This window comes from Malania oleifera, chromosome 11, assembly GCF_029873635.1.
Source record: "Malania oleifera isolate guangnan ecotype guangnan chromosome 11, ASM2987363v1, whole genome shotgun sequence".
Lineage (NCBI taxonomy): Eukaryota > Viridiplantae > Streptophyta > Magnoliopsida > Santalales > Ximeniaceae > Malania > Malania oleifera.
In genome coordinates this window covers 74,743,738-74,771,284 of record NC_080427.1, presented here as the reverse complement: position 1 = coordinate 74,771,284, position 27,547 = coordinate 74,743,738, and the positions used below count along the sequence as shown (strand labels likewise).

Genomic DNA, 27,547 nt, shown 5'->3' with positions numbered 1-27,547 from the left:
TTTCATCAATTGAAGCCTAAGTTTCCCCACTTCAAGTTTGGGAAACTGCAAGACTGGTTTGCACTCCGAAAATGCCATGATTTACAGGGCAGGCTGATGGCTGAACTCAAAAATGTCGACACGGTATAGAATACAAATGCAAGAAACTGGCAATTCGGAAGCTGTGGTCAATGTTCCCCTACACCACCCACCCATGTTTTGGCATACATCTAATGAATCATATTTAAACCCATTTCTTCCAAGCACACAGTCATTTAATATGAGAGAGAGAGGAGGACAAATAATTCTAATACTGTCTTTAAATGTATGAAGCACATTGAAACTATGGCTGAATACACATGATGCTGTCAGATTTCCAAGTCAATCTTTCCCTTGAACAATTGGAAGTACAGAAGCCAAATCCTCAGCTGTCACTGGCTTGTGCAGCTGCATGCACAAAGAGGATTGAAGTAAGGTAGCAGCAAGAACATGTGACCATGCATACCTCATAAAATGAAGTCTACCTATATGACCAAACAAAAAATGACATAATCGATAGATTTAGAAACTTCACAATCCATATATCGATTGATAATCCTCCTTCCTGCACATGGCTATGCATACTTGCCCGTGTATTTAAAAGCTTTAGTTGCTTGGGGGCAAACCAAGAAATTAAAACAATCCAAACAAAACTTCAATTGTAGAAATGCTTCAAGTTATCATCAAGACAATACCACTTCATGGAAATAATTAAAACATTGATTGGTTCTAAACAGGACTATTTCCCAAATCTTATTTTGAACCATCCCAATTGGTTTTCAACCCATACTCATGCTGTTATCAGTCAATGGGACGGATGCACAAATGGAAAATGACCCTAGTAAATATGCCCCTGTATGTTAATTAGTTTCAAGATCACAGTTTTAATAGTGATATTGTTTATTTAAGTTCACCAAGATAGCTAGGCAGCCATATAAAAATGCAGCAAATTATGTCACTGGAACTTTATCAAACAGAAACTTACTGCATTCGCAACTGGAAACCAGTGAAAAGAACGCAAGCACACATCATCTTGTGAAGGAAGACTCTCGTGATTCCAAAATGTTATGCTCTGAAATTTTGCTTTCGCCTCCCAACAGTTTGAGTTTTCTTCAGACAATTCAAATTTTCTTTTCTTGACACTGTTCTTACCTAAGATAAAGCCTGCAAAGTGGAAAAAAATCCGTTTCAGGACAACCAAAGTGATGCAGGAAGGGAAGGGGCCATTGAATAGATCAATTTGAACCTATTTGGAGGCCAATTCAAAAGGATGAGGTCAACAGCTTGTTGGGTCCTAAACCCAAATCTGTTAGGTTAACTTACTTTACAGATTTAATTAGTTAGGCACTCAGGCTTATGTTTATGCGGGAGTTGGATGATGTGTCTCAAAACTGTAATTTTCCTGTTTTTGGTTTTTCATGGAACGCTATTGTAATGTAGAAACAGGATGATTATTTGGAAATTGAATGGAGTAACCATGTCGCTTTCCCTATTTATCTTCTTCTTCCTCCTATGTTCTCTCTCTTCTTCCTCTTGGAAGCCGTACCACATCAAAAGAGCTCCAGTGCTGAGGGCCTTCCAACAAAAAATCTACATCCAAGATGGTAATATTTAGAATTTTGCATTGTCCCTACATGCATAAGCATCCAAAACAAATAATGAAGTTCCATCGAACCTCAAATTTTACATGAGGCAAGCAGAGCCCCACAAGAGACGAGATCAAACACCACCATACTGACAGAAACATGGTATGCACAGCCACCATGATTTAGTACAGGCTTACGCTTTAGGATTTTGGATTGTTATCAGCTATTTTTTTTACATGCTCTGGTTTGTTTATGAAAAAAAAAAAAGACACACAAACAACAACTACAACAACAAAGCAATAATAACAACAAAGAAACTACGGTTGCATTTGGTTCATTGAATGGCTCATCTTGGGAATAAAATGGAATGAGTTGAAAATGTCATTAAATTGTATAGGGATTAATATTATAGATTAAAAAAAAAATAATCACTAATGCAAAAGCTTATGTTATACAATCTGTGGAATAGTAAATGAATACACATTCCCATGGTAAAACTTCAGAATAATCATTCCTTGTTTATACCATGATTTGGATTAATAAACATTTTTGAATTGTCATTTGCTTTATGATAATATGATTAGAGTACATGTTCATTTGAAAGCTATCAAATTCTTATTTATCATTCGTATAATCCTAGAAATAGACATTCCACGAACAAAAAATAGCTTCAAAGTTGAAGCAAAACAAAGACAAAAAACTATACATAAATACATACAAACATATACACAATTATATATAAGTAATCAAGCCACATGATTACAAGTTTACTAGATCATTGGTTGTTATATACTCCCAACCTCCACACTATTAACTTGGATAATTTTGATGGTTTGAGCAACCAATTCCTACCCTCTTATCTAGGTAACTTAAAGAAGTATAGTAATATTTTGACACAGTAAACATTGGTTGAACAATACCATGGCAGTAGGTATTTTATATCATCTACATTCTAATTGAAAAATTAAATGCTTCATAATGATGCATGAGTACTCCAACAAACCAAGTGATGAAGTATCTCATTTTTTTTTTTTTTTTTCTTTTTTTCTTTTTTTCCTTTTTTTTTCCCAAGTAAATTCATGAAGTATGTCAATCCCATGTGACAAACATAAATGAAGTTCCTTCAATAAAAACTACTCTTCATTCAAAAGCACACAATTCCACAACAACTAAATATCAAATATGGGCTCTCGACAAGTGTACTATTTGGTTGCAGGAAAAAACAAATCATGATTTCAGAATTCAATTCGAAAAAATAAAAAAAAAAACACCACTCAAGTAACTAAGTAAAACTTCTATTGCTTTTAGCTAGATATAATTTTCCAAATCTTTTATAAACCAAAAAACAAGAACAAAAACAGATTTTTTTTTTCTGCAGTGCTGCCCTTATTTCTTGGTTTATAAAAGACTTGAAAAACTATACTTAGATAAAGCCAGAAAATTTCCATTTTTAAAAACAATTTTCCTTCATTTTCCACAGAAACCATATCTAAATTGACCTGCTGTTTGTTTGATGGAAAAAGGGGCAATGGAAATCTGTAATTAATATTTTAGATAAAACTGAATTAAATAAGCCAAATACTTGTCCTAGACACCGATAAATGAAAGTTCCTCCTTTTGTCTTCTTGTTCTTCCTTTTTTTTTTAAAAAAAAAAAAATCCAAAATCTTTATAAGTCCACTATCTCAAAATTTCAATTTCCTCCCCTACGCTACATTTTCCCAACAACCAAAAAGAAATTAAGATGAAAATCTGTGCCATCCCAAGAAACAAAATATCAAAACAAATAAAAGAGAACAATCTCCATACCACAATACCCTTCAGGAAGAGGAACTCTCGCTCCTTGCAGCTTCCTTCCCCTGAAGTGAGCTTCCTCCACTCTTAACCCATCAACCTCAATCCCTAATAATATTCAACAAAAAAAAGTAAAACCCACTATTCATTATACATTATACAGTATAAATATAATACAATATACAGATACAATACACATATGAGGCAGGCAGAAAGATAGAGAAACGAGTTGGATACCAGTGTGTTTGGGTTTGAAGTAGTGAGAAACAGAAGAAGGGCCATCGTACTTGATGCCGCAGGGAAGCTGGTGGATCTGACCGTCCAGATCCACAACTGAGCCCTGTGGGCACCCAAACTTGATGCTCCCTTTACCTTTACTTCCTATCTCCAAGCTGCCATTACCATCTTCGTCCATTGATTCTTCAAACCCTTTTCTGACCTCGAACGCTCAAATCCCTGATTACATTCAAAATCTTCTTGCTCTGAACCAAAGACCAAGGATAGCTGACTGGCTTTCTCAAGCCAATTAGTAATTACAAAAGGGGTTTTGGCTCAGGAGAATTTATGCGCTTAATTACACTGAAAAATATTGGGTATTGCTTTCATGGTACTAATTGGGAGGATGACTCGACATGGTAGTTGGTACCCACTATTTTTTTTTTTTTTTTTAAAAAAATTATTTTCCTTAAAACATAAATTTGAAAATTTAAATTGCCTCTAACTTCGAATTTTTTAAATTTTCATTTTAACTTTTTTGTCATTTGGAAAAAGGTATAGGGTCAAGCAAAAGTTTGGGCAAAATTTATTAGTTTCCATAAAAACATAAATTTTAAATTTTGAATACCCTATAATTATGTGACAAATATTTAAGCATGGCAAAAATTATTGTGACGTGCAATGAAATGATAAAATCCTAAGGCAAAATGAATCACCTTTAATTTGCTGATGGAATCACACCCATGAGTTGTACGATCGAGTCCAACCGTACTCATCCAAATATATAAATATACTCATGGATTTTATCAATATTAAGTATTCACGACATGGCATCCCTCGACTTAATTGAGAAGGTCAGGAATCACCACTCACATCTCAGAAGTATTAAAGATAATTATCATTTCAATAGCACAATTTTGGTGCAAGCATACCTAACACCACACACAAATTTCGAAGTTTGGAGAAGTAACAACTTACACTACACAAAGAAATATATAAATGTTTAGATAGTCCAATCAATATAGAATGACATTGCCCAAGGATAAATCCTAGAATCACCACAAATGCCCATCCCGGATCAAAAGTGCAAGGCAATTCTTGAATAAGTTGGCCATGGAATCAAAGGGTTCCCAATTTGAAGTAGGGGCTTAAGACATTCCTTAAGAATGACAATAGTCCATCCCAAGCACTCTTTTAGGATGCTAATGTAGTATTGAAAGGAGTCAAAGGACATCAAGAATGGTAGGGATGCTTTCCTAGTGCCCCTCGTAAAAGTATTCGTATTATTTAAATACTAACATGAGGAAACATTTGTGAGTACAAAGAATCATACTTTATTCGACTAAGAACGCACCTTTAAATTGATAATATATACGCCATAAGGTCTTATTAACACCCACGGTATGTTTGTGACATCTTCATAATTGAATTCATGTTCATAATAGTTACTTCCAAGAGACCACATACGCAAGCTCATTGCAGCCTATAAGGCTGCCCACGACCTTCTTATTCTTATATATGTGCAAATGTTAGAACACAAGACTATGACACTATACAGTAGTACATAATGAAGGTATTTGAATATATATTTTTGTACAAACTGTTATATATATATATATATATATATATATACATATATATTCACCAGCTCACCATATATATCCCAATGTGCACCATATGAAATAGAATGAAGCTTAAGTATAAAATTCACCAATATCCTTCTTAGAGGAAGATTAGCAATAGGAATTCAAAGGAAGAAGGATTAGCACTTCAAAATATCTCAGTAAAAAATTTTTTCAATGAGTGAACAAGAGAACTTTGGAAGTATAAGAGTATTTTCAGTTTCTCAAACAGATTTTTCAATTCTTTGTTGAGTTTTGATTTGGAAAACCATGTATTTATAGGCTCATACATACACATTTTATAAGAATCATATTTATAATTTATAATCTAATAATAGTGACTTATATATATAATTTTCGATTGATTCTATTTTTTGGATCAAATTTGTCATTGCTAGTTTGTAAAAAATTATAAACTATAATATTTTTAACAAAACATTCATTACAAATTTAGATCCCTTTATTTCGCACCATCTAATGACACTTTCATTTGATGATTTTTTTTTTTTATTTTCTTTTTCTTAAAAAAATATATTAAGCTTTCTTGAGGTTAGAAAATTAAAAATTTTAATCAAACTATGAGCGGCCCAAAATTTTCAAAACTTAGGGAGAGATCCGCACTTTTTCAAACCTAAGAAGAAACCAAACTTCTTTGAAGAGGAGTCATTTGAGTTTCAAATGTTTATCAAAACATGAAATAATAAAACACAAACATGTAAAAAACAACATTGTGCTAAATGTAGAGAAAATGTGTAACCATTGCCCGGAAAAAAAAAGACATTACTGCACGAGAAAAAATTAGACAGGGCAAGCATTAGGGGATTCATTTCTACATAGGCAAATTAAGGTTTGAGGAACATTTTGTACAAGCTTTAATGGTCAAATGACTGGTGGATTTCAATGACAATGCCAAAAACAACAAATGCATCAGCAGGGACACCTAGCTCAATTGCTGGAAATGGATAGAAATTTGGGGAGGAAAGATATTTTGACATCATGGCTATCTTAAGATGCCATAACATGTCATACACCTGCACTTCACAAACATCACAATATAACAAAACAATGGGGGTGGACCCTGAACGTCCACAACTGCACTGCAGAGACGACAAAATCCTCATGAAGGAAAGATGACTCTTGAAGTAACATTAAACCAAGTTCCCCTTCGCCAAGAACTGGAGCTGTAACATTGATGTCCCAAAACCCAGTGAAAATACTAATGTTCAGGTTTTGGCAACGGAAGGAATGGTTGCTGTCTTTGCATCCTCAGCTTCCTCGTGCTCTTTGTTTAACGACTGAAATCAAATACTCAAATATGTAAATCATCTAAATATACAAGCATGGTTAACTTACAAGTTACAACTTTGACAGAATTTCAAGGGATGAATGAAGCACATGAGTTCCTTTTATTCTTATCATAATCAAGTAAATGCTTGGATAGATCCAGCAGCAAGTTTGTCAGTGACAAAACCTGCCACAATAAGTGCAGCATCATGATCATCATTCCAGCATGTGAAGGCTGGTTTATGATAACATTCTCCAACTGTCCTCATATGATCTCAAAATGAATTATTAGTACTTTATCATGAAACAAACCGTTTGAAGGAGCAGCATGTTACCTTGTTATTAATCAGGTTGTGGAGTGCAATAACACTTCTGATGAGAGATGAAAGATATATTACTGACATCATATCATTTGTTTTCACTGCATACAGAAGGGATAACAAAGGTCAAAGATCTGGTTGTAAACAGACTTGAACCAGTGAAGATACAAGGAACAGAGGATAATAAACATCTCTGGCTGGTTTACCATAAAATGCTCTGATTAACTCGGTTACATTGATATTTGTAAGAAGATTGAACATATCCTGCAATTTTATTCAAGGAGAAAAAAAGGTTAAAAAAACATTGGGGGGGGGGGGTGTTACAACAAACAGGAAATGATTGGGCTGGCAAAGTTGGCACGTGAGAAACAATTATACTCATTGTCAAAGACTAATCACAATTTTAGTTCTTCCTGAATCAAGTAATGACATTACAGGTGCTAGAATGATTTCTGGTACGCCTATATGTTGGCACATTAGACATGACCAAAACAGGCTACTCAATTTAACTCTGCTAGGGTCATGTCATGGTCATTGTTTTAATTTTTTATACAGATTCCAGGGGAAGGTTATCATAGTTAGAAGACAATGTGACACATCACTCTCACAACATGAACATGAACCAACAAAAAATGTAAGGTATATCATTAATCATATGAAAATTTTAAGGGGAAACAACCCCGAAAAAAATAAAGATGCATGAAAACAAGGAATATATTTCTTTTCTTTTCCGAGATGTGTGGTAAGAATCAACTCTACCATCCTTTTAAATTACACACCCTTACCAAAGCCATCATAGCCCTAAGCATAAATTTTATTCAAAGACTAAGATAAATCTTTGGATAGTGTAAAATTGCCAACTAGTCCGAAATCTATATTAGGTCTGATAATTCCCCACAGATCGTCCAGTTAAGAAATGCATCCACCTCATAATTTACATTGACAAGGCATCAACTGTCACAGTGTCATGGGGTGTGAATGATTTTTTGAATCACAACCAAACTACAAATACCATATAGATTTTTGCATATGGTAAAACTTATTCCTTTGGTACGTGCCAATTTTTTACAATTAATTTTACATCTGATTTTAGCATTCAGAATAACATGACCAAAATATGAAGCAGGACAATTTCTACAACCCTCAAAGGAACAATGCAATATGATCAGATCAAACTGTCATTTGTTTCTGTAACTAACAAAATCAACCCCCAATATAAGATAGTATTGGAACTTGAATGTGTTATGTTGGATCTGTTGTTTACTCAAAGCCATGGATGACATAGCAGAAGCTTGAGTCTACTCAAGTATAATTGCGAGCAAATGCACACTGCCACACACACACACTCAACAGACATGGGCATGGAACATATGTAAGAATAGACAATCAGAAAGGCAGCTAAGTCTCCATTCTCCAACAATAACAGAATATTTTGATTGATATGCACAAATTGAACTAAAGGACGAATAGTCTAAAGCATCCTGATCTTTGTGGATGTCTTGGCTTATTTCACAACACAACACAAACAACTATATAATCCATGTTTGATGGCTTGGTTAGACTAGGCTAGATTAAGAACTCTAAACCTATTTACAAATATGAACATATAGGCTGATGCAACACAAGTGTGAAATAAGGCTGACCAAAAAGGGGGGGGACCTTAGCCTATTTACATGATCTAGGACAAGCAACAGAATTCAGAAATCAGAGAGAATGAGAGAATAATGGGGAGAGAATAAGAAGAAGAGAAGAGAAGAGAAGACAGAAGGGGCTGCAGGACAGCAGAGAATTAGACAGAAAAGGGAGAGAACAAAAAGAGAGAACAGAACAGAGATTTAGACAGAAGATGAAGAACCTGCAAGAAGGGGAGAGGGGGAAAGTGTACTTGCAATTCTGATTCAAATGATCTTCGGATTCAAGATACTACTACTAATACATATTTACATAAGAACCCCAACGAAACATGAAACTACACAATACCAGGGAAAGTCACTAAACAATACAAAGTAAATCCTAATACAAGCACAATTTCCTAAATCTATGCCTAAAATAGGTGTGCCAAATGGGCGGCCTAAAGGACGTAAACGGTCCTCTGTCATATTCCTTGGCCTGAAAGGAACTCAGCCCCAAAAAGTGGGACTGCAAATATGCCATACAAACCCCAATGAAACATGAAATTACACAATACCATGGAAAGTCATCAAACAAAACAAAGGAAAACCTAATACGAGCACAATTTCCTAAATCTATGCCTAAAAGAGGTGTGTTGAATGGGTGGCCCTAAAGGACGTAGATGATCATCTGTCATAATCCTCGTCCTCAAAGGAACTCAGCTTGAAAGAGTGGCACTGTAAATATGACTCTAGCAACTCAAGTGTGTTCTCATGAACATAGACATTATCCTCAGATAGACATATAGCAGCTGACTAGGGACAACCTCTTCACCATACCAAGTATCAAAGAAAACTACCCTGAGGGAATGTCACAAACCCATCATCCAAAATAGACTCCAATGTCTCCTGTGGCTGAGAAATATATGGAGGCTGAGGAGCTACTGACCTTACATCAGCACTAGATGGAAAAGCAAGAGGCTTAAAGGTGCCTTAGTAAGGTGTCAAATCCTGAACATTAAACACTAGATTAATGGTCATATGAGTAGGAAAATCAAGGAAATATGCATCAGGTCCAAGTTTCTCAATGGGGTGAAAGGGACAAAGGCACAAGCATGGAGCTTTTTAAATGAATATCTAGGGTAGTGTTTTGGTCTAATTTGAACCATGACACTATATTAAAGTCTCTAGCTCTATGGTGTGCATCTGCAGCAAGTTTGTAGTCCGTGTTACTCATAGCATGTTTTTGCCTAACCTCAGCATACAAATCAAGAGTCTGATGAATAAAAGACTCAGCAAGCTCTAATATCAGGCATTTGGAGGCAATTGAACAACATCAATGACCTATTCACAAACTCAAAAGTAAGTAGCACTAAGTTCCAATTGACCTATTTTCTCCCATCACACACCTAGTAGGTCACCAAAACTATGATTCACAATCTCAATTTGGCCTTCAATTTAGGGGTGGCAAGCAAAAGAAAACATAAATTAAGTCCCAATTCCTATGTTTTTCTCCCACAACACACCTAAGTAGGTCACCAAGACTACGATTCACGACCTTAGCCTGACCATTAAAGTGAGTCCCATACATTTTCCAAAGTGTCATCCCAAAGTAATTTGAAACTTGACATCCCTATCAGACACAATGGACGTAGAGACCCGAAGAATTACAGTAATTAAATAATGAAAGAAAAGAGAGAAAATGAATTTTAAAAAAAAGGTTTAGTAGGGTCTCATCAACGAGTGTAGAAGTGCTCGTCGATGAGCTTGGGATTGTCAATGGGGACGCGTGACTTGTTGATGAGAACTTACCGAGAGACCTATTTCCAGAGCCTGAAACTCGTTGACAAGGATTAAGTGCTCGTCGACGAATCTCCTTCATGGACTCGTCGACGAGGTATCGTGGCTCATCAACAAGGCCACGTGGACAAGCACATTATAAAAGGCCGAAAACCCATTCTTTGCAAGGAAAAATTAGATTTTCTCTCACTTTCTCTTTAGCTCGGTTCCTCTACCTTCTCTCTATGATTCTGAACCCATTCTTCACCGATTCGACGATCCAAAGCTGTCACGTTACTCCTGGGAGAATTATCTACAAATCTGCTGGAGTAATTTGTTGGTTAGGCCAACTTGAAAACCATCCCAAAATCAGGGTAAGTAGATTATTTGGGTATTGTTAGTATTACCAAGTTGTTTGAGCCTAGATTTTATATTATATAAGAATATACTAGAGTTTTGTGAAGTAAAATTAGGGTATTATATTTTCAGGAATAGGGTGTTTTGAGAACTTGCAGGCATGGGTTGAGGACCCCAATGAGTGATGTTTCAGGAACCCCGGTAAAATGATAAATGATTTATAGTTTAGAAATTGTGCATATGTGGATTTGGGGAGAATATGTATGTGATAATTATCTAGGTCAATTTAGTTGTTTGATTGAGAAATTATACGCGTGTTATCTCAGGATGTTGAAATTATGAATGCCGCATGCGTGAGATTGTAAATAGAATTTAGTGCTCAGATAGTCAGGTAAGGGAAATATGCTATGCCAGTTAAATTAGTAATATTATCTGTAGTTTCATGTGTTTTCGGGAAAGTATAGATTTCAGTACAGAGGCATTTTATTTAGTTGTGTGGCATGAGTTAGTATCAACACAATATAGTATTTTTATATAGCTTTTAGATATCATGATTTATAGTATATTGTCAGAAAATATTATTATATAGAATTTACACGAATTTGAGAATATCATGATGTACGGTATATATATGCACATAAAAATATCTACAGATAGATAGATATTCTCAGATTTTGCAGAATCATATTTTATGGAATATATTCAATAAAATAAATAATACAGCATTTTCAGTATACCATGATTTTCATATTTCAGAACCATAACACTTCAGATATTTAGTATTAAGATATTTAGTATTCAGATTACACAGCATATTTAGATAAGTTATTTCATGTTATAGTTATTTTAGTAATATTAGAATCATGGAAAAACAACAATATAGAAATATCAGTTACGTATATATATATATATATATATAGTATCAAACCCTGATGGACCAAATTTAGTCAGCAGAGCACGGTACCGTAACTATTTTCAGTTCAGAGTGCAACCACATAACTAAGATAGTGTGTGGATTTTCAGTAGTCGATCGTGCCTATGTTGTGGATAGGCTCCCCGTCAGTTAGGGTTGAGGAAGTTAGGGTTGAGGAAGCTGATCTGACTTTCAGAGTTCAGTTGACTTATCTTGGTCGGCCAGCCAGTAATAGGTCTCTCCTGCGGGCCGCACAACCCTGTCATGAGGGGTTAAATCGTGACTTTCAGTTATCCATCTAGGGAATTTTCTCAGTTATTATATATGTATCCAGATTTACAGAAACCATAGACATACCTATGAATATTAGAAGTATTATGAATAGAATATTTAGAAAAACAGTTTATGTTAAGCAACTTAGGTATGAGTTATACTGTGTATTATTTATACGTGTTTCCTCAGACTCAGTTATTTGTAGTACTTTTAAATCAGATTTTACAATTATGTAAACTTATCTGCCACACACTAGCAATAGCATACTTCGTCTTACTGAGCATTGTCTTATCCCAGTGATTTAACATTTTTCAGGTGATCCAGCTAGGTGAGCATATTAGGCTCGCAGATAGAGGGGACTACAGTACTGCCCTGTCTGTAGGGTGAGTATTTTTGGGAAGTCTCTTTTTGAGTAGTCCCTAGGTCTAGGTGAGGGCATTTTGGGAATGACTATGTATGCATATTCTGGGAAATTTTGACACTCTGGAATTGTATATATTGACATGGTTATATGTATTCTTCTTTCAGCTGCATAGGTAGTTTATTGAGTTTCAGATTCCACAATACCTATTTGGTCCGTGATGATGGGTTGGTTTATATCAGAAGGTATCAGAGCAGTGAAATTTTACAATTCATATATGTGGGGAAAAAAAAATGGCATTAAAAATCGAGTCGTTACAATGGAAGTTGGCAACCCATGCAATTTGATGACCTTTTAGAGAACAATTTAGCCACATGAGATGTATTAGAAGTCTTTTCACATGGGATAAAATGTGCCATCTTGGAGAATCTATCAACGGACAGGGAATCATGTTACTAGGTTATTTTGGGAGTCCAAGAACAAAATCCATACTTAGGTCTCTCCAAGGTTTGTGTGGCAATTGAAGAGAGGTATAAAGACTAGTGTGTGTCTCTTAGGTTTGGATAATTGATATTTGCAACATTGAGACATTATTCTAGCAATAACCTTCTTCAAAAAAGGACATTATTCTAAACTAAGGCAATGGTTTTGTCTCTCTTTACAAGGACCAACTAACACTCCAGTACACAATTCCCAAACTAAAAGACCTCTAAAAGAGAAGTGTGGGGAATGCATAACCTGGTACCTCCAAATAGGTATCCCTCTTAGATGATGAAATCTGAAAAATCTCCACGATGGCCCTCACTCACCTCTTGAAAGATAATCCCAAAATAAGGACAAGTAGAGTACTCATCGGCCAACGATCAAACCCAATGACCTCAGCTCTCATGATATGGAGAATAATTGCTACTCTACTAAGGCAATCGGCCACGTCTCAACATTGGAACAATACTAAAGAACAAAGGTGTGTTTGTTAAGGAACTTTACCCAACCAACATGCTTCAGTCAACTTCTTTAGTGAGTTCAAATATCTCAAAGTAAGGTGGTCAACACAAACTTTTTTTTTTTAATATAGCGAGCAATATCTTCAATGTTGATAGGATCTCACTACAACAAAGATTCATTGTATGTGTAATATCTCTGTCTAGCATCTAAGATTTCTTCATTGAAAAATGCTATAGGATATCCCTCCCAACTCAAGACCCCATCTATACCTATCCTAAAGGCATAACAAGCCACCTTAAAGAGTCCTCTAAAGTTTTGATGCCTAAGTACAAGTGCTTCAGTCATCTACTATTTGACCTCCCTAAAAGCTCTACCAACTCCAGGGTCCAACGAAACTCCGCTTTCTGCAAACACTCAATGATGGGAGCCATAATGGTGCCCAAATGGCTTATGAATCGCCTAAAGAAAGTAGCAAGGTCATGAAAATTACAAACTCAATAATACTCCTAGGCTCAAACCAATCTCTAATGGCTTTAACTTTATCTGGATCAATAAATATTGCCAATGCAGAGACCAAAAAACCAAGAAAGAGCACGCTAGACTATAAGAAGCTGCACTTCTTGAGGTTAGCAAACAACTTTGCTTCCCTTAAAGTGACAAAGACCCCCTAGTCTAATTCTAATTTGATGATACTCACCAGGTCAATCTTGGAGTAACAACTAGAGCCAACTAGCATATCAAGCATGTTCTCAAGTCTAGGGATAGGGAACCTATACTTGATGGCGATTTTGTTGATGGCTCTAATACACAAGGAGTGTGGCTATGCCTTACAAATCCCTTGTCAAAGAGTTCTCATACTTGCCTATTCAATTAAACACACTCTTTAGAGTTCATCCTATCATGTCGCAAAATAGATAACTGTGAACCTGGAATAAAATCTATGGCATACTACATGTCTTGCATAGGTGGTAGGTCAATGTACAACATCAAAAAACTCATATAACTCTCCTACCTCAAATGGATGCACACATAAAATTTCTTGATCCTCATAAGGAACTTCTCGTGTGATGATTGTTAAAATACACTTTTTTTCTAAGCTCTCTTGCTTAAAATCCATATGATCTAGCAAGTGAATGCTTCTTTGAAAATCTTGTTCCTTAACTTGGGATTCTCGGGAATGGGTGTGGTAGGGGTCAAGATGATCTTATTATCTTTGTGGCTGAACGCATAGGTTCCCCACCATAATTGGTTATATCATGATTAAATAACCATGGTCACCCTAACAAGACATGAGCCACATCCATCCTGAGTACATCACAATAGACCCTATCCTTATAATCTCCCTTAGTATATTGATAGATTTGTCTTGTTTACCAAATCATGTAAAAAGGCTGAGGGTGTGCCTCTCCTTCAAGGTTCAATCTTCCTATAGCATCTTTGGAGATCACATTTATGTTATACCCCATCAATAACTAGCTTACATGCCCTATCCCAACAGTGAATGGAAGTGCGAAAAATAGTGGTTTTTTTCCCCTTCTCATTATCCATAATAGTGCAGAAGACATGCCTACCCACCTAACATGGTGGCTATCCTCCCAAAAATCATCAAGCTCACCTTGATCACCCAACTACTCAAAGGCATCTACAAACTAATCCTCACGATTAGGTAGGTAATCAGTTTCACACTCTAAAGCTAAGGCTCGTTGGGGACAATGAGCAACAATGTGATCTCTAGCGTGCAAATGATGACGCTAGACATGTGAGCCACTAGCCTGAGGAATAAAATATCCACTAGAGTGAATGACATGGTGGAACTTTATTTGCTTTGGAGAAGTTTCTCTGGGGGTAGCGTGAGGAATGATAGACCTAGACTAAGGAAAGGATTTGGAATGATGAGACTCACTCACCCGAGATGAAGATCTATAATAGATCTTGTGGTACTTTATGGCAAGATCTTTCTGATACACTACCTGTAAACACAAATGAAAGCAATTCAACCTCCCTCCTAACATATTCCTCAAGACCATTCACGAACCCAGTTGCAGTGTGATGCCTGACCTTAACAATACCACTCCCCAAGCACTAGCTCCCTGAACCACTTAATATAGCTTTTTATAGTGGTGGTTTGTTGATGGTTTAGGAGGTCATCGAACAAAAAGCACTTATAGGAAGGAAGGAGGTACTTCTCTTCCAATTTTTGTCTCATTGCTTCCCACATGGTAATAAGAGGTTCACCTAACTGCTCCAAGATTTGTTGGTTCAGTTCTTCTTCTTTTTTTTTTTTTGGTCCTACAAGTTTCATCACAACAAACCTAACTATGTCCTCACCACATATATAGTTCGAATAAAAGATACCTTCCATCTCCTTTACCCAATCTAAAAAGGAGCTTGGGTCCAATTTCCATTTATAGGAACTGTTAGCCTTGGTGGCTACATAATCATGTTTAATATGTTTTGATGATATTAACCTATTTGTTGTTCCTAGTGTATTCCTATCTTTGCAGATCATGATAAGTATAGGTACAAGTGACAAATACATGTAGTAACAAGTCATAGGCAAAGATCGGACTGAGTAGATGTCAAGTAGGAAAGATCAAAAGGACACTCACTCTCAAACACATCCAAGGAAGCTTAATGTAGAATTATATGTAATGAGGAGTGTTTGAGGTAGTATATTTTGTAACTCTTGCGGTTTTGTTTCATGTATGATTTCTGAGCAAGAGTTGAGCAAAATACACATGCTTACTAGGTCACAAGAGTATATAGGATTTCACTAAGTCACAAACTCAACATTCATAGTTTTCAAAGTTAAATCAAAGAGTTTGACAAAAGAATCCTATACTCAAATATGTTTACAAATGGGACAAGTGTTAAGTGGTATTTGTGTTACAAACTTTTACATACTTGGTCCCGGTTTTGACAAAACAAGTTCATGTCCTAAAAGGTTCATAGAAGTCAAGTATAATTTTCTATAAAGGACATACTAGCATATAAGATATCAAAATGAGATTTCAAATGTGTTTTCATAAACAAGATATCTTATATTCAAAGGGAAATTCATGTGGACAAATATTAATCTTCATTAGACTTAGTATCTTTCATATATTTTGTCCAAGAATGGGCTAAGTCATTAAAAGGCTTAATAGTATGATAAATAGGGCAATCATCGATGAATTGTAGGGACTCATTGACGAATTTTTTCAGTAGCAAAACGTGTTTTTCAGCCTAGGTGACTCATCGACAAAAAGAGCAGACTCGTCGATGACTAAAGGTCACTCATCGACGATTGGATGCAATTCGTCGACAATTAACATCGGGACCTGAACACCAATGGCTAGAAAAAGGCTAGTTCTTGAGCAAATCATTTGGGATTCACTCCCAATGGTCTCATAACGACTAGCTCATAGTTTTGACTATAAATACAAGTCCATAGACTTGTTTAGGATGGGTTTTGGTGATTTTACAAGTTCTTAGTGAAAAATATCTTTGAATACAAAACCTAGGGACTTTACATTTTAGTTCTTCATCACAAGTGCTCAAATTCTCTCTTACTCTCCAATCTTGTTTGATTCATTACTTGAGAGAATAGTGTGAGGTTTGATTTGTATTTGATATCAGCTCAATAAGGAGCATTTTATTGTAATCATCTTCTTGTTGCAAAGGGTTCTTTGTGAACCAAATTGTAAAGGTTCTTTGTGAATCAATTGGTGAAGGTTCTTGGTAAACCGACTTACAAGGCTTCTTGGTGAACCTTGCGGCTCTTGGTGAGTGTTGAGGGATTGGTTCTCTCGTTGTAAAGCTTCTCCACCAGTGAAGGAGTATTTTAGTGGATTGTGGAATCCTTGAGTTGGTCTCAAGGCGTGGACTTAGGCTTGGTGCCGAACCACGTTAAAATACCGGGTTTAAGTTTTCTCTCCCTATACTCATTAATTTGTGTCTTGTGCATAATTTATATTTTATATATTGTGATATAATTGCTTGCAATCTTGCCAAGAATTTGATTTTGTAGAGAAAGTCGAAAATACACGAAAGAATCCATTCACCCCCCCCTCTAGACTCTACACTCGGGCCGACAGGTGGTATTAGAGCAAGGCGCTTGCATTTTTTGGAGTAAAATCCAGAGCGTAAAGATCAAATGACATATTTGATGGATACCTCTTCCCAAGGACAATTTGTGACCAGACCACCAATGTTCAACGGTTCCAACTACCCGGATTGGAAAACTCAAATGACCATCTTCTAACAAGCACACAATCTTAAAATGTGGGGGGTCATCACAAAGGGAGATTATGAGTTCAAAAATGACAAAGGTGAACCAAAACAACTTGGGGAGATGTCGGACACCGAAATAAGGTTAGTAGAACTTAATTTTAAAACCAAGAATTTTCTTTATTGTGCTATAAGTGACAATGAATACAATTTTATTTGTGGATGTGAAACCGGTAAAGAAATATGGGATAAGCTTGACGTCACACATGAAGGTACATCCCAAGTTAAGAAGTCCAAAATATACAAGCTAGTTAATGAGTGTGAAATGTTTAAAATGGATGAGGGAGAATCAATCAGATCCCTGTCCACTTGGTTCACACACATCACAAATGGTTTAAAAGCACTCAGTAGAACTTATTCTATAGAGGATAATGTTCAAAAAGTTCTTTGATCTTTACCTGAGTCGTGGCATGCTAAATCAACCGCTATTGAGGAAGAAAAGGATCTAACCAAAGTCACACTTGATGAGCTAATTGGGTCACTTATGACCTATGAAATTAAGAAAAAATTCTAAGAAGCCAAGGAAGGATAAAGGTATTGCTTTAAAATCATCTAGTCCAAAATACAAAGAAATGCTAGAGGATGATGATGAGGACAGTGAGGATGATATAGAATCACTCACAAGAAAATTTAGAAAATTCTTAGTAAAAGGACCAAAGTTTAGTAAGCAAGCTAGAAAAGAGGAAACAAGCAAAAATGATAGCATTAAGTGCTACAATTGCAAAAAGGTTGGTCATTTCATAACAAATTGTCCCTTAATCAAACACAAAGGGAAATTTCAAAAATAAGATTATAATGTTATGAATACTACTATTTACAATGAAATTGATGAACCTTAACCAATGATGAAGTGGAGGAAGAAGCACACTTGTGCTTCATGGCTAACAAACAAGAGGAAGTAAGTTCAAATGAGGATAATTATGAACACTCTTATGATGAAGCAGTGGAAAATTGTGCTAAGTTGTTTAATGAATTAGTTTTAGTAAAAAAGGAACAAAAATATTGAAAAAAAGCATGAAGCCTTAAAAGTAAAAGTAGAAAATTTAGAAGATAAATTGTTAAAATGCAAAGAAAAAGAACCTTGTCTTTGTTCCACCTTAAAAGATGAAAATGCTTCCCTTAAAAAGGAAATTGAGGAGTTTATTGAAAAAGCTCAAAAAGACCATGAATCTTTTCAAGTAGAGGTAGGAAAATTGAAAAATCAAATTGGAAATGTTTTGAAAGAAAATGCTCTCTTGAAAAACAAAATTGAAAATCATGGTAAAACCATAAGAGGAAAAGAAAACTCCAATAAATTGTTGGGAGTTAAAAGAAATAATCTTTCCAAAAAGAATTTAAAATCCTCTTGTAAATCACATGGTTATGCCTCATCAAGCAAAGATAGTGCAAATAAATCAAAACCCTCTCACACAAACAAAAATTGTTTATATTGTGAAAGAAAGGGTTAGAGGAGCTAGAAGCAAAGAAAGGAGGCTTGAACGGGTAGTAAATAAAACCAACACATTGGCACCCAAGGAAGAATGGGTACCAAAAGGAAACACATGATTTGTGAATTATTGCTTCCTTAGAACCTAGGATTACGAAATAGGATTTAGGTAGACTTTACTTTACATAGTTAAAAAGAATATGATGAATATGATGTGCTCAAAGTTTAAAATCCCAAAATATGCATTTTAAATGATTTGATTTCTTTGTTGGGAACCTTTTAGAGATTCATGCCAATATTGATGAGTTCAAATTATGAAACCAATTTGATTTGTTTTTTATATATTGGTAATTGGTTTATCTCTTTTAAAAGTATTGGCTATTGTTTATGAGATGAAATAGCATGTGCTCAAGGCTTATTCTTTAGGAATAAAATTTATGAGTAGTAAATTGAAAAACCTTGTATGAATAAAGGTTCAAAAGCATGCTATGATAGGTTAGTCCATCCCTTTTAGACAAAAGATATATTCCTTGGTAATAAAATTTGTTTTGATGATATATGCTTGTTTGGATACATAGTTAGAATATCTAAAACATAGCATTCATGAAGTTGAGTTTTAGTAGAGCTTATCATAACAACAAGTGGTATTCAAATGAAGCATCTATTTGTAATATCATTGAGAGCATATGCTTTGTTTAGAAGAATACCTAGCATGAATTCTTCATGGAAAATGTCCATATTTGAATGATTGATCCAACAAGAAGTAGTATCATTCTAATAAACTTTAAGATCATCATTCATGAATAAAGATGGAAGCCACTCTAGGTTTTTCAGATGTTATGATATAGCACCGACAATAGGTATATGAACTTAGCACATACTCACCTCACCAACATGGAAATTAGTCTTAGTAGGCTTTTTAGAGCAACTTCAAAATAAAAGGATAGCACCTCTCTTTTTGATGATGATCAAAGGGGGAGAAGATATTTGGTGTTATATATGTGGGATAGAATGCATGTGGTAATATGAAAGTTCAATTTGCTTATTGTTTCATCTTAAATGAACTTTCTACTTTATTAATTACATGTTAAAGCTCCAATAGATATAAATATCTTTATTATGACTTATATGCATAAAGTAAGGGGGAGCCAATTTTACATATGCATATAGTAAGGAGGAGCATATTTTAGTCCCATTTAATAATATGCATAAATTGAGGGGCAGCTTTGAAATTATACCCTATAGAGAACACCAATGGTCTGCCATCATCAAAAAGGGGGAGATTGTTAGCCTTGGTGGCTACATGAGCTTAATTGTCATGTTTTGATGATAACAATCCATTAGCGGTTCTAGGTGAACTAATCTTTGCATATTAAGCTATGGTAAGTACAAACACAAATGCAAAAATTAAGTAAATTCTTAATAGGTTAGACATCATAAAAAATGGGGAGATTGTTAGCCTTGGTGGCTACATAATCATGTCTAATATGTTTTGACGATATTAACCTATTTGTTGTTCCTAGTGTATTCCCATCTTTGCAGATCTTGATAAGTACAGGTACAAATGACAAGTACATGAAGTACCAGATCAGAGCCAAAGATCGGACTGAGTAGACGTCAAGTAGGAAAGATCAAAAGGACACTCACTCGAAAGAACTCAAGCACATCCAAGGACGCTTAATGTAGAATTATATGTAGAGGGGAGTGTTTGAGGTATTATATTTTGTAACTCTTGCGGTTTTGTTTCATGCATGATTTCACAGCAAGAGTTGAGCAAAATACACATGCTTACTAGGTCACAAGAGTATATAGGATTTCACTAAGTCACAAACTCAACATTCATAGTTTTCATAGTTAAATCAAAGAGTTTGACAAAAGAATCCTATACTCAAATATGTTTTCAAATGGGACAAGTGTTAAGTGGTATTTGTGTTATAAACTTTTACATACTTAGTCCAGGTTTTGACAAAACAAGTTCATGTCCTAAAAGGTTCAAAGAAGTCGAGTATAATTTTCTATAAAGGAAATACTAGCATATAAGATATCAAAATGAGCTTTCAAATGTGTTTTCATAAACAAGATATCTTATATTCAAAGGGAAATTCATGTAGACAAATATTAATCTTCATTAGACTTAGTACCTTTCATATATTTTGTCCAAGAATGGGCTAAGTCATTAAAAGGCTTATTAGTATGATAAATAGGGCAATCGTCGATGAATGGCATTGAATTGTCGATGAATTGCAGAGACTCGTCGACGAATGAGTTTGACTCGTCGACAAATTTTTCTAGTAGCAAAACATGTTTTTCAGCCTAGGTGGCTCGTCAACGAAAAGGGTAGATTCGTCAACGACTGAAGGTCACTCATTGACAATTGGGTGCAATTCGTCAACAATTAACATCGGGACCTGAACACCAATGGCTGGTTCTCGAGCAAATCATTTGGGATTCACTCCCAATGGTCATATAATGGCTAGCTCGTGGTTTTGGCTATAAAAACAAGTCCATAGACTTGTTTAGGATGGGTTTTGGTGATTTTACAAGTTCTTAGTGAAAAATATCTTTGAATACAAAACCTTTGCATTTTAGTTCTTCATTACAAGTGCTCAAATTCTATCTTGCTCTCCAATCTTGTTTGATTCATTACTTGAGAGAATAGTGTGAGGTTTGATTTGTATTTGATATTAGCTCAACAAGAAGCATTTTATTGTAATCATCTTCTTGTAGCAAAGGGTTCTTTGTGAACCAAATTGTAAAGGTTCTTTGTGAACCAATTAGTGAAGGTTCTTGGTGAACCAACTTGCAAGGCTTCTTGGTGAACCTTGCGGCTCTTGGTGAGCGTTGAGGGATTGGTTTTCTTGCTATAAGGCTTCTCCGCTGGTGAAGGAGTATTTTAGTGGATTGTGGAATCCTTGAGTTGGTCTCAAAGCGTGGACGTAGGCTTGGTGCCGAACCACATTAAAATACTGGTGTTAAGTTTTCTCTCCCTATACTCTTTAATTTGTGTCTTGTGTATGATTTGCATTTTATATATTGTGATATAATTGCTTGCAATCTTGGCAAGATTTGATTTTGTAGAGAAAGTCAAAAATACGCGAAAGAGTCCATTCACCCCCCCCCCCCTCTCTAGACTCTACATCCGGGCCGAAGCACACACATCTACATTGACCCTTTTTGAAGCATATCCATAGTCCTTCCAATCATGCCAAGGGGAATGTGGAGCAAGTATAGGGTTATTTTGGTACCTTATCGGCCAACTCCTCAAAGTTATCTTCCTCAAATCTAGACTCTAGATTGGCTTGAGGTTGAAGGGGTTGAAATGGTCTACTAGTTTGTTTTGGAGTTTGAGTCATCTTGTTTGGTGCAATAGGAATTCCTGGAGTAGGAAGGATACCCTGGGCTGACCCAACTAAATATGGGGACTCATTAGAGTACCTCACTAATTTTCCTATATCATCTACAATAGGGAATTTACCTAAAAACTTCATGACTTGGGTAAATTATCCTGTGATGCGCTCAAATTTTTGGTCCGCTGACCCCTAAAGAGTGTCTAATTGGATAGACAATGATTGATCATTAACGGGTGCAAGTTCAATGGGATGGTCTCAATATTTTTCTTAGCGATGGGTAATGCAATACGTTACAATGAGACTAAACTTGACTACAAGTGGCATGAACGTTAAACTTGCTACAATGCACATGCATGAAGCTATTGAACATAAGGCATATGAATTGACATGGCCCTACATAATGTGACAACAAGGAGGTATAGGTATGAACAAGGATTGAAGCAATGAATGAACAAGAGGAATTTACAAGAAAAAAGGGAAGAGTTTTCTTTTTTTTAAAATGGTAACAAGAAACTTGGAATTATGCAAATCACTAATTTCCCTAATCTTGCAAACATTAATCAAGAGAAATGTGAGAACTTGGTTATGTCACCAAAGATTTTGAACACTAATTGCATTGAGTATCAAATTATCAGCATAATCATGCAATTCCTCAACTCCCGATTCTCCTAATCCCCAGGAAACAGCCTTAAAACACCAACAGATAGGACTGAACCCCAGGTTGGCTATGAGATTTTCCTCAAAAAGCACTTATCATAGGTAACACATGAATTTCTCCCAATTCTGCTTTAAAATAACAAGGAAAAACACATTTCACTGAGGCTGGAAGGCAATTTCTCAAGAATCTGGAGGCAGGAGAACACTCAAAGTTTTTCACTTGCAGGTTGCCAGCACATGGGGCATATATGCTGCTGGCGAGGGTGTTCTGGCAATGGTGCTACAGATGGTGCCAGATCAAGAGGTGGCGACTCCATTGAGGGTGGCAGTCTATCAAGAAAACTGCAGGAAGCATAGGAATTTAACAGGGGGTCGGCTGGAAAAGTTTCAGCTAGCGTATGGGACTCTCAGCTGGTCGGATCGCAATGAAACTTCAGGGGGTGGTGTTTCAGAGGGTTTTGTCTTCAATAGTGTGCATGGTGCTTCAAAGGGTTTTGTCTTCGTGGATGTTGGTGATTGAAATTCGGGGGCATGGCTGTAATTTCTGGAGAAGTTGCAGGCTGATGGACAGTGGCTGCATGGTGAATTGGTGATCATGGTTTCCTCTGGTACCAATTTGATGTAGGACAAGCAACATGATTCAGAAATCAGAAAGAGAAATGAGAGAGTAATGAATAAGATAAAGAAGACGCGGAGATGAAGAACACAGCAGAAGAGAAGAAAGAAGGGATGGCTGGACAGCAGACAATTAAACAGAATAGGGAGAGAACAGAAGAGAGAGAAGAAGAGAACAGAGGAGGGAAGGAAGAACCTACGAGAGAGAGAGAGAGAGGAGGGGAGAACTGTACTTGCAATTCGTATTCAATCAATGACTACGATAACTTACATGTTCAGCACTTGTAGCTACTACTACTAACATATTTACATAAAATCCCCAATGAAACATGAAATTACACAATACCAACAAAACTCAGTAAACAATACAAAGGAAATCCTAATACAAGAACAAATTCCTAAATCTACGCCTAAAATAGGTGTGCCAAATGGGTGGTCTAAAGGATGGAGACAATCCTCTGTCAGTACATAGTATTAGTATTATGGCTGACAAAACTCCTAATATAAGATAGTATTGAGACAAACTGTCATTTGTTTATGTGACACATAGCATGCATTACACGTGGACTTGTATCAGCAAAAAAGTTTTCCAGTGCATAATCCAGCTCCAAATTCATAATTGCAAGAGGGTTTTGTCATCATCCATTAGATACTAATGATGTCAATATGATGATGGGAGGCTTAGTTAACAATTACCATGATCTGTAAGTTTTCCAGTTCTCCAGTATGTATTTCCAATTCCAAATTCATAATTACCAGAGGGTTTTGTCATCATCCATTAGAAACTAATAATGTCAACATAATGAAGGGAGGCTTAGTGACCAATTACCAGGATCAGCTACATATTTCCTGTGATAGAACCAAAGGATACAAAAAGAGACAGATAGAACCAAGAGATACAAAAAGAGACCAATAGAACCAAAAAAGAGACAGACAGCATGCAGCACAATTAAATTTGAGGCGGACTGTTGAGTGTTGATTAATCAAGGTATGAAAAAACAGATGGATTGATAGGACACAAACATAAGTAAATAAGGCAATTTGTACCTGAATATGGTAAAGAATCTCATGACTTAATGGAACTCTACCATCAATAAGAGCATCAAGATAACGATGAATCACCCACAGCTGTTTATCCAAATCACGCAAGGCTGTGAATTTTCCAGTAACCTGTACAAGAAAGTTGACAACCTGCATTTCTTTTGTGCTCTATTTTCCAGAAATAATTTATAAGCTAAAATTTGAACCACTAATTATTCCTGAAGTTAATACAGAAGATGCATCATCAACTGGAATGAGAAACAGCAAAGGGGCAAACATCTGTTGCAAGTGAGTTGATTGTTGTATATTGAACATCCCTCAGCAAGTGCTCAACTCCTGTCAATTATTCGACAGTGAGCAGTTCATCAGTAATGAAATATGCACCACCAAGGACTTGATTTTAACAAAAATTTCAAGGGTCTCAATTAAAAAAAATTCCAACAGAAATTACAATTCCAATTTATAGAAACATCTGAAACTTATAATAACAGTAATTGAGGGTAAAACTTTGGAAATATTAGAAGAGATTATTTGAATAATTTAGAAACAAAACAAATGCAAATTCAGATTCTTGGCAGAAATTTTGCATATAAATAAGTAAATTGGGCCTGATTTCATTTTGAACCCTTCCAAAATCCAAAAGTTCTTCGAAAATTCGACGAAATTATCAAAATTTAAGACCATGAGAACCACATATTCGTTTAAAAAGTAAACTTCCTACTTCCTTTCTCTTGCATTTTACTTATTAACATATTTGCTGCTTTTAGAATTTTTTTTTTTCAAATTTTCTTCCTGCTTCTTTCTTTTCCTATTTCTGTTTTCATGGTGGGTCTGGGAAGGTTAGGCTGCTGGAAAAAGTAAATGATTTTTAACTGTGGGAGAATTCCTTTTTGTTTAAAATTTTTACCTTTCCAAATAACTGCAAAAACGACTCCTTGTTTTCCAGTTTCCCAAAGTTCTCCAAATGTGGGGAACACTGAAAATATTAAAAAGATATTCTCCAAGTTTATCTATGTATATGTTCATAAACTTGGGCCAGACAGTGAACCAGAGGGTTGTCTTGCATTGAGCAGCTCGACTAGTTCAACCCAGTGTATCTGAGATATCACATTTCTGTTATTTATTATATAATTTATCTGACTTCTTCAATATGAAGTCTGATAGTGTGTACCTATGCAGCTTAAAAACTAAGGGCTTGTTTAGTTGTGGGAAACAATTTGGCTTTCATTTTTCAGTTTTCCAATATTTGTATTTAAAGTGTAGTAAATAAAGGTTTGTTCAGTATAGGAAAAAATTTTCATTTTTCATTTCTCAATTTCTAAATAATTACAAAAGATTATTTTTCTGTTTTACAAAAATCATTTAAGAAATCAGAAGTCCAAAAAACAATAAAAAGGTGTTTTCCAACTTTACAAATTTAGAAAATTGGAAAAAAAGTGAAATTTTTGTAATTATTGGAAAAATTAGACATGAAAAATAAAACTATGTTCGACTAATGAATAGTGCTAATACTATTTACAGCTTTCCAGTTATTTATTTATTTATTTATTTTTGTAATTTTTTAGAAACTAACAATGGAAAATGAAAGCCATTTTCCGCAACAGCAACAGGCCCCAGGCTATCCTCCAGAGACCAAGCCTCCAGATCTCCCAAATGTGACCCCTCTCCCTATCTCTTTCTCTGCCTGTCCCTCCCTCACATTGTTTCTTGGCTACATTTCCCCCCTAACATCATTGTTCCTTCAGATTTAATGCCAAGCATAAGTATTTGGTGGTTTGGGGGTGATATTTTATCAAAAAGCAATAAAACAACTTGAAACACAGTTCTATTTGGTTCTTTCCAGGTCATCTGGTTCTTGTTGAGTTTGACTGAATTTTCATTAGACAAGTTGGAGCAAGAATGGACTGGTCAGACCAGCCAGTTAAATCTGGGTTTGAAATACTAAAAATGTTGCAAAATTTTGGAAAACTGAAAAACAGGTAGTAATTTTGTAATTATTTGAAAAACTAAAAACTGAAAAGGAAAATAGTTTTATACAAGTGGATGGGCCCTAGATTTTCCTCACTTGGCATACCAATTTCCTCTTCTTCACTAGCAGCAATTTCTGAAGGCACACGAACAAAGTCTTGAATTTTCTGAATAGCATTCTGCAGACATAACAAAGCAAAATCAAACCTAAGAACAAACAGAGAGCTCGTGAGGAAATAATATAAAGGGTTGAATAATTGGGTAAAATGGAAGTTCTAGCATCAATGATAGGTCTCTCTCCCTCTATTTATAATACATGTCAAGTACAATGCCAATGATCATAACACCCTTGCTAACTCACACTTACTAATAATACAAAATGACCAAATAACCATTAACACTGCCCCTCAAGCTGGAGCATATATATCATAGCTCCTATCTTGTTACAAAAGAATTTCACATGAGCACCTCCCAAGGCTTTAGTGAATAAATCAGAAAGCTGAAAATCAGACTTCACATAAGTGGCTGTAATGAGCTTGTGTACAATTTTGACCTGAACAAAGTGGCAATCAATTTCAATGTGCTTTGTCTGTTCATGGAAGATTGTGTTGGAGGCAATATAAATAGAAGCTCGATTATCACACATCAACTTCATAGGCCGAGAATGTGAAAAACACCCACTCTGCATCTATGTATCCCTCAATATGAGTGACCCCAATCTTGATATAAAAGACCTCTCATTGGTACACCTTCAAGATATCTCAAAAAGTGAATTATTGCGTCCTAGTGACTTTTTCTCGGAGAATCAAGAAAGTGACTCACAACACTTGTTGTGAAAGATATATCTGGTCAAGTAATTATGAGATAATTCAACTTTCCAACAAGTTTTCAGTACCATCCTACATTAGTCAACAAAGCATCCATATCTGGCACTTGGTTACTGCTGGGATATAGGGTGTATCAACAGGTTCGAATCCCAATAGCCTAGTCTCATCTAAAAGATCAAGAACATACTTTCTTTGTGACAAGACTCTTTCTATACGAGATCTCGATACTTCTATACCCAAGAAGTACTTCAATAGTCCCAAATCCTTGGTCTATTATTTAGTCTATAGGAAAACTTTTAGAACTTGGTTGCCTTAAT

At 35.6% G+C, this 27,547-nt stretch overlaps 2 protein-coding genes across 3 annotated transcripts in view; both read right to left on the bottom strand.

The window, feature by feature from the left end:
• Positions 1 to 232: 232 nt before the first annotated feature.
• LOC131168339 (uncharacterized) lies at positions 233 to 4,018 on the bottom strand. Its single transcript, XM_058127678.1, has 4 exons — positions 3,635 to 4,018; positions 3,413 to 3,505; positions 1,004 to 1,182; positions 233 to 426 (listed from the first exon to the last, which is right to left on the bottom strand). The coding sequence occupies exons 1-4, from the start codon at positions 3,810 to 3,812 to the stop codon at positions 361 to 363; spliced, it is 516 nt and encodes a 171-aa protein (XP_057983661.1). The 5' UTR covers positions 3,813 to 4,018; the 3' UTR covers positions 233 to 360.
• Positions 4,019 to 6,033: 2,015 nt separating this feature from the next.
• LOC131168338 (26S proteasome non-ATPase regulatory subunit 7 homolog A-like) overlaps positions 6,034 to 27,547 on the bottom strand; it is an 84,035-nt gene continuing 62,521 nt past the window's right edge. The window contains exons 5-10 of one of the 2 annotated variants that reach the window (XM_058127677.1): positions 26,510 to 26,582; positions 24,713 to 24,771; positions 24,442 to 24,564; positions 7,046 to 7,103; positions 6,855 to 6,940; positions 6,034 to 6,530 (exon numbers count right to left, since the gene is read on the bottom strand). In XM_058127677.1, the coding sequence (XP_057983660.1) occupies positions 6,459 to 6,530; positions 6,855 to 6,940; positions 7,046 to 7,103; positions 24,442 to 24,564; positions 24,713 to 24,771; positions 26,510 to 26,582 (471 nt within the window). In that variant the 3' untranslated portion in view covers positions 6,034 to 6,458. Of the gene's footprint in view, positions 6,531 to 6,854; positions 6,941 to 7,045; positions 7,104 to 24,441; positions 24,565 to 24,712; positions 24,772 to 26,500; positions 26,583 to 27,547 lie in introns of both variants that reach the window. The other variant, XM_058127676.1, reaches the window with a different exon arrangement.

Bases quoted from the DNA above. Each gene is read 5' to 3' on its own strand.
- LOC131168339 (XM_058127678.1), bottom strand. From the start codon at position 3,812: ATGGACGAAGATGGTAATGGCAGCTTGGAGATAGGAAGTAAAGGTAAA. The intron at 1,183-3,412 runs GTATGGAGATTG...TCCACTTTGCAG, and splicing joins TCTTCCTGAAGGGTATTGTG to GCTTTATCTTAGGTAAGAAC. The intron at 427-1,003 runs GTAAGTTTCTGT...TTGTGCATGCAG, and splicing joins GGTTTCCAGTTGCGAATGCA to CTGCACAAGCCAGTGACAGC.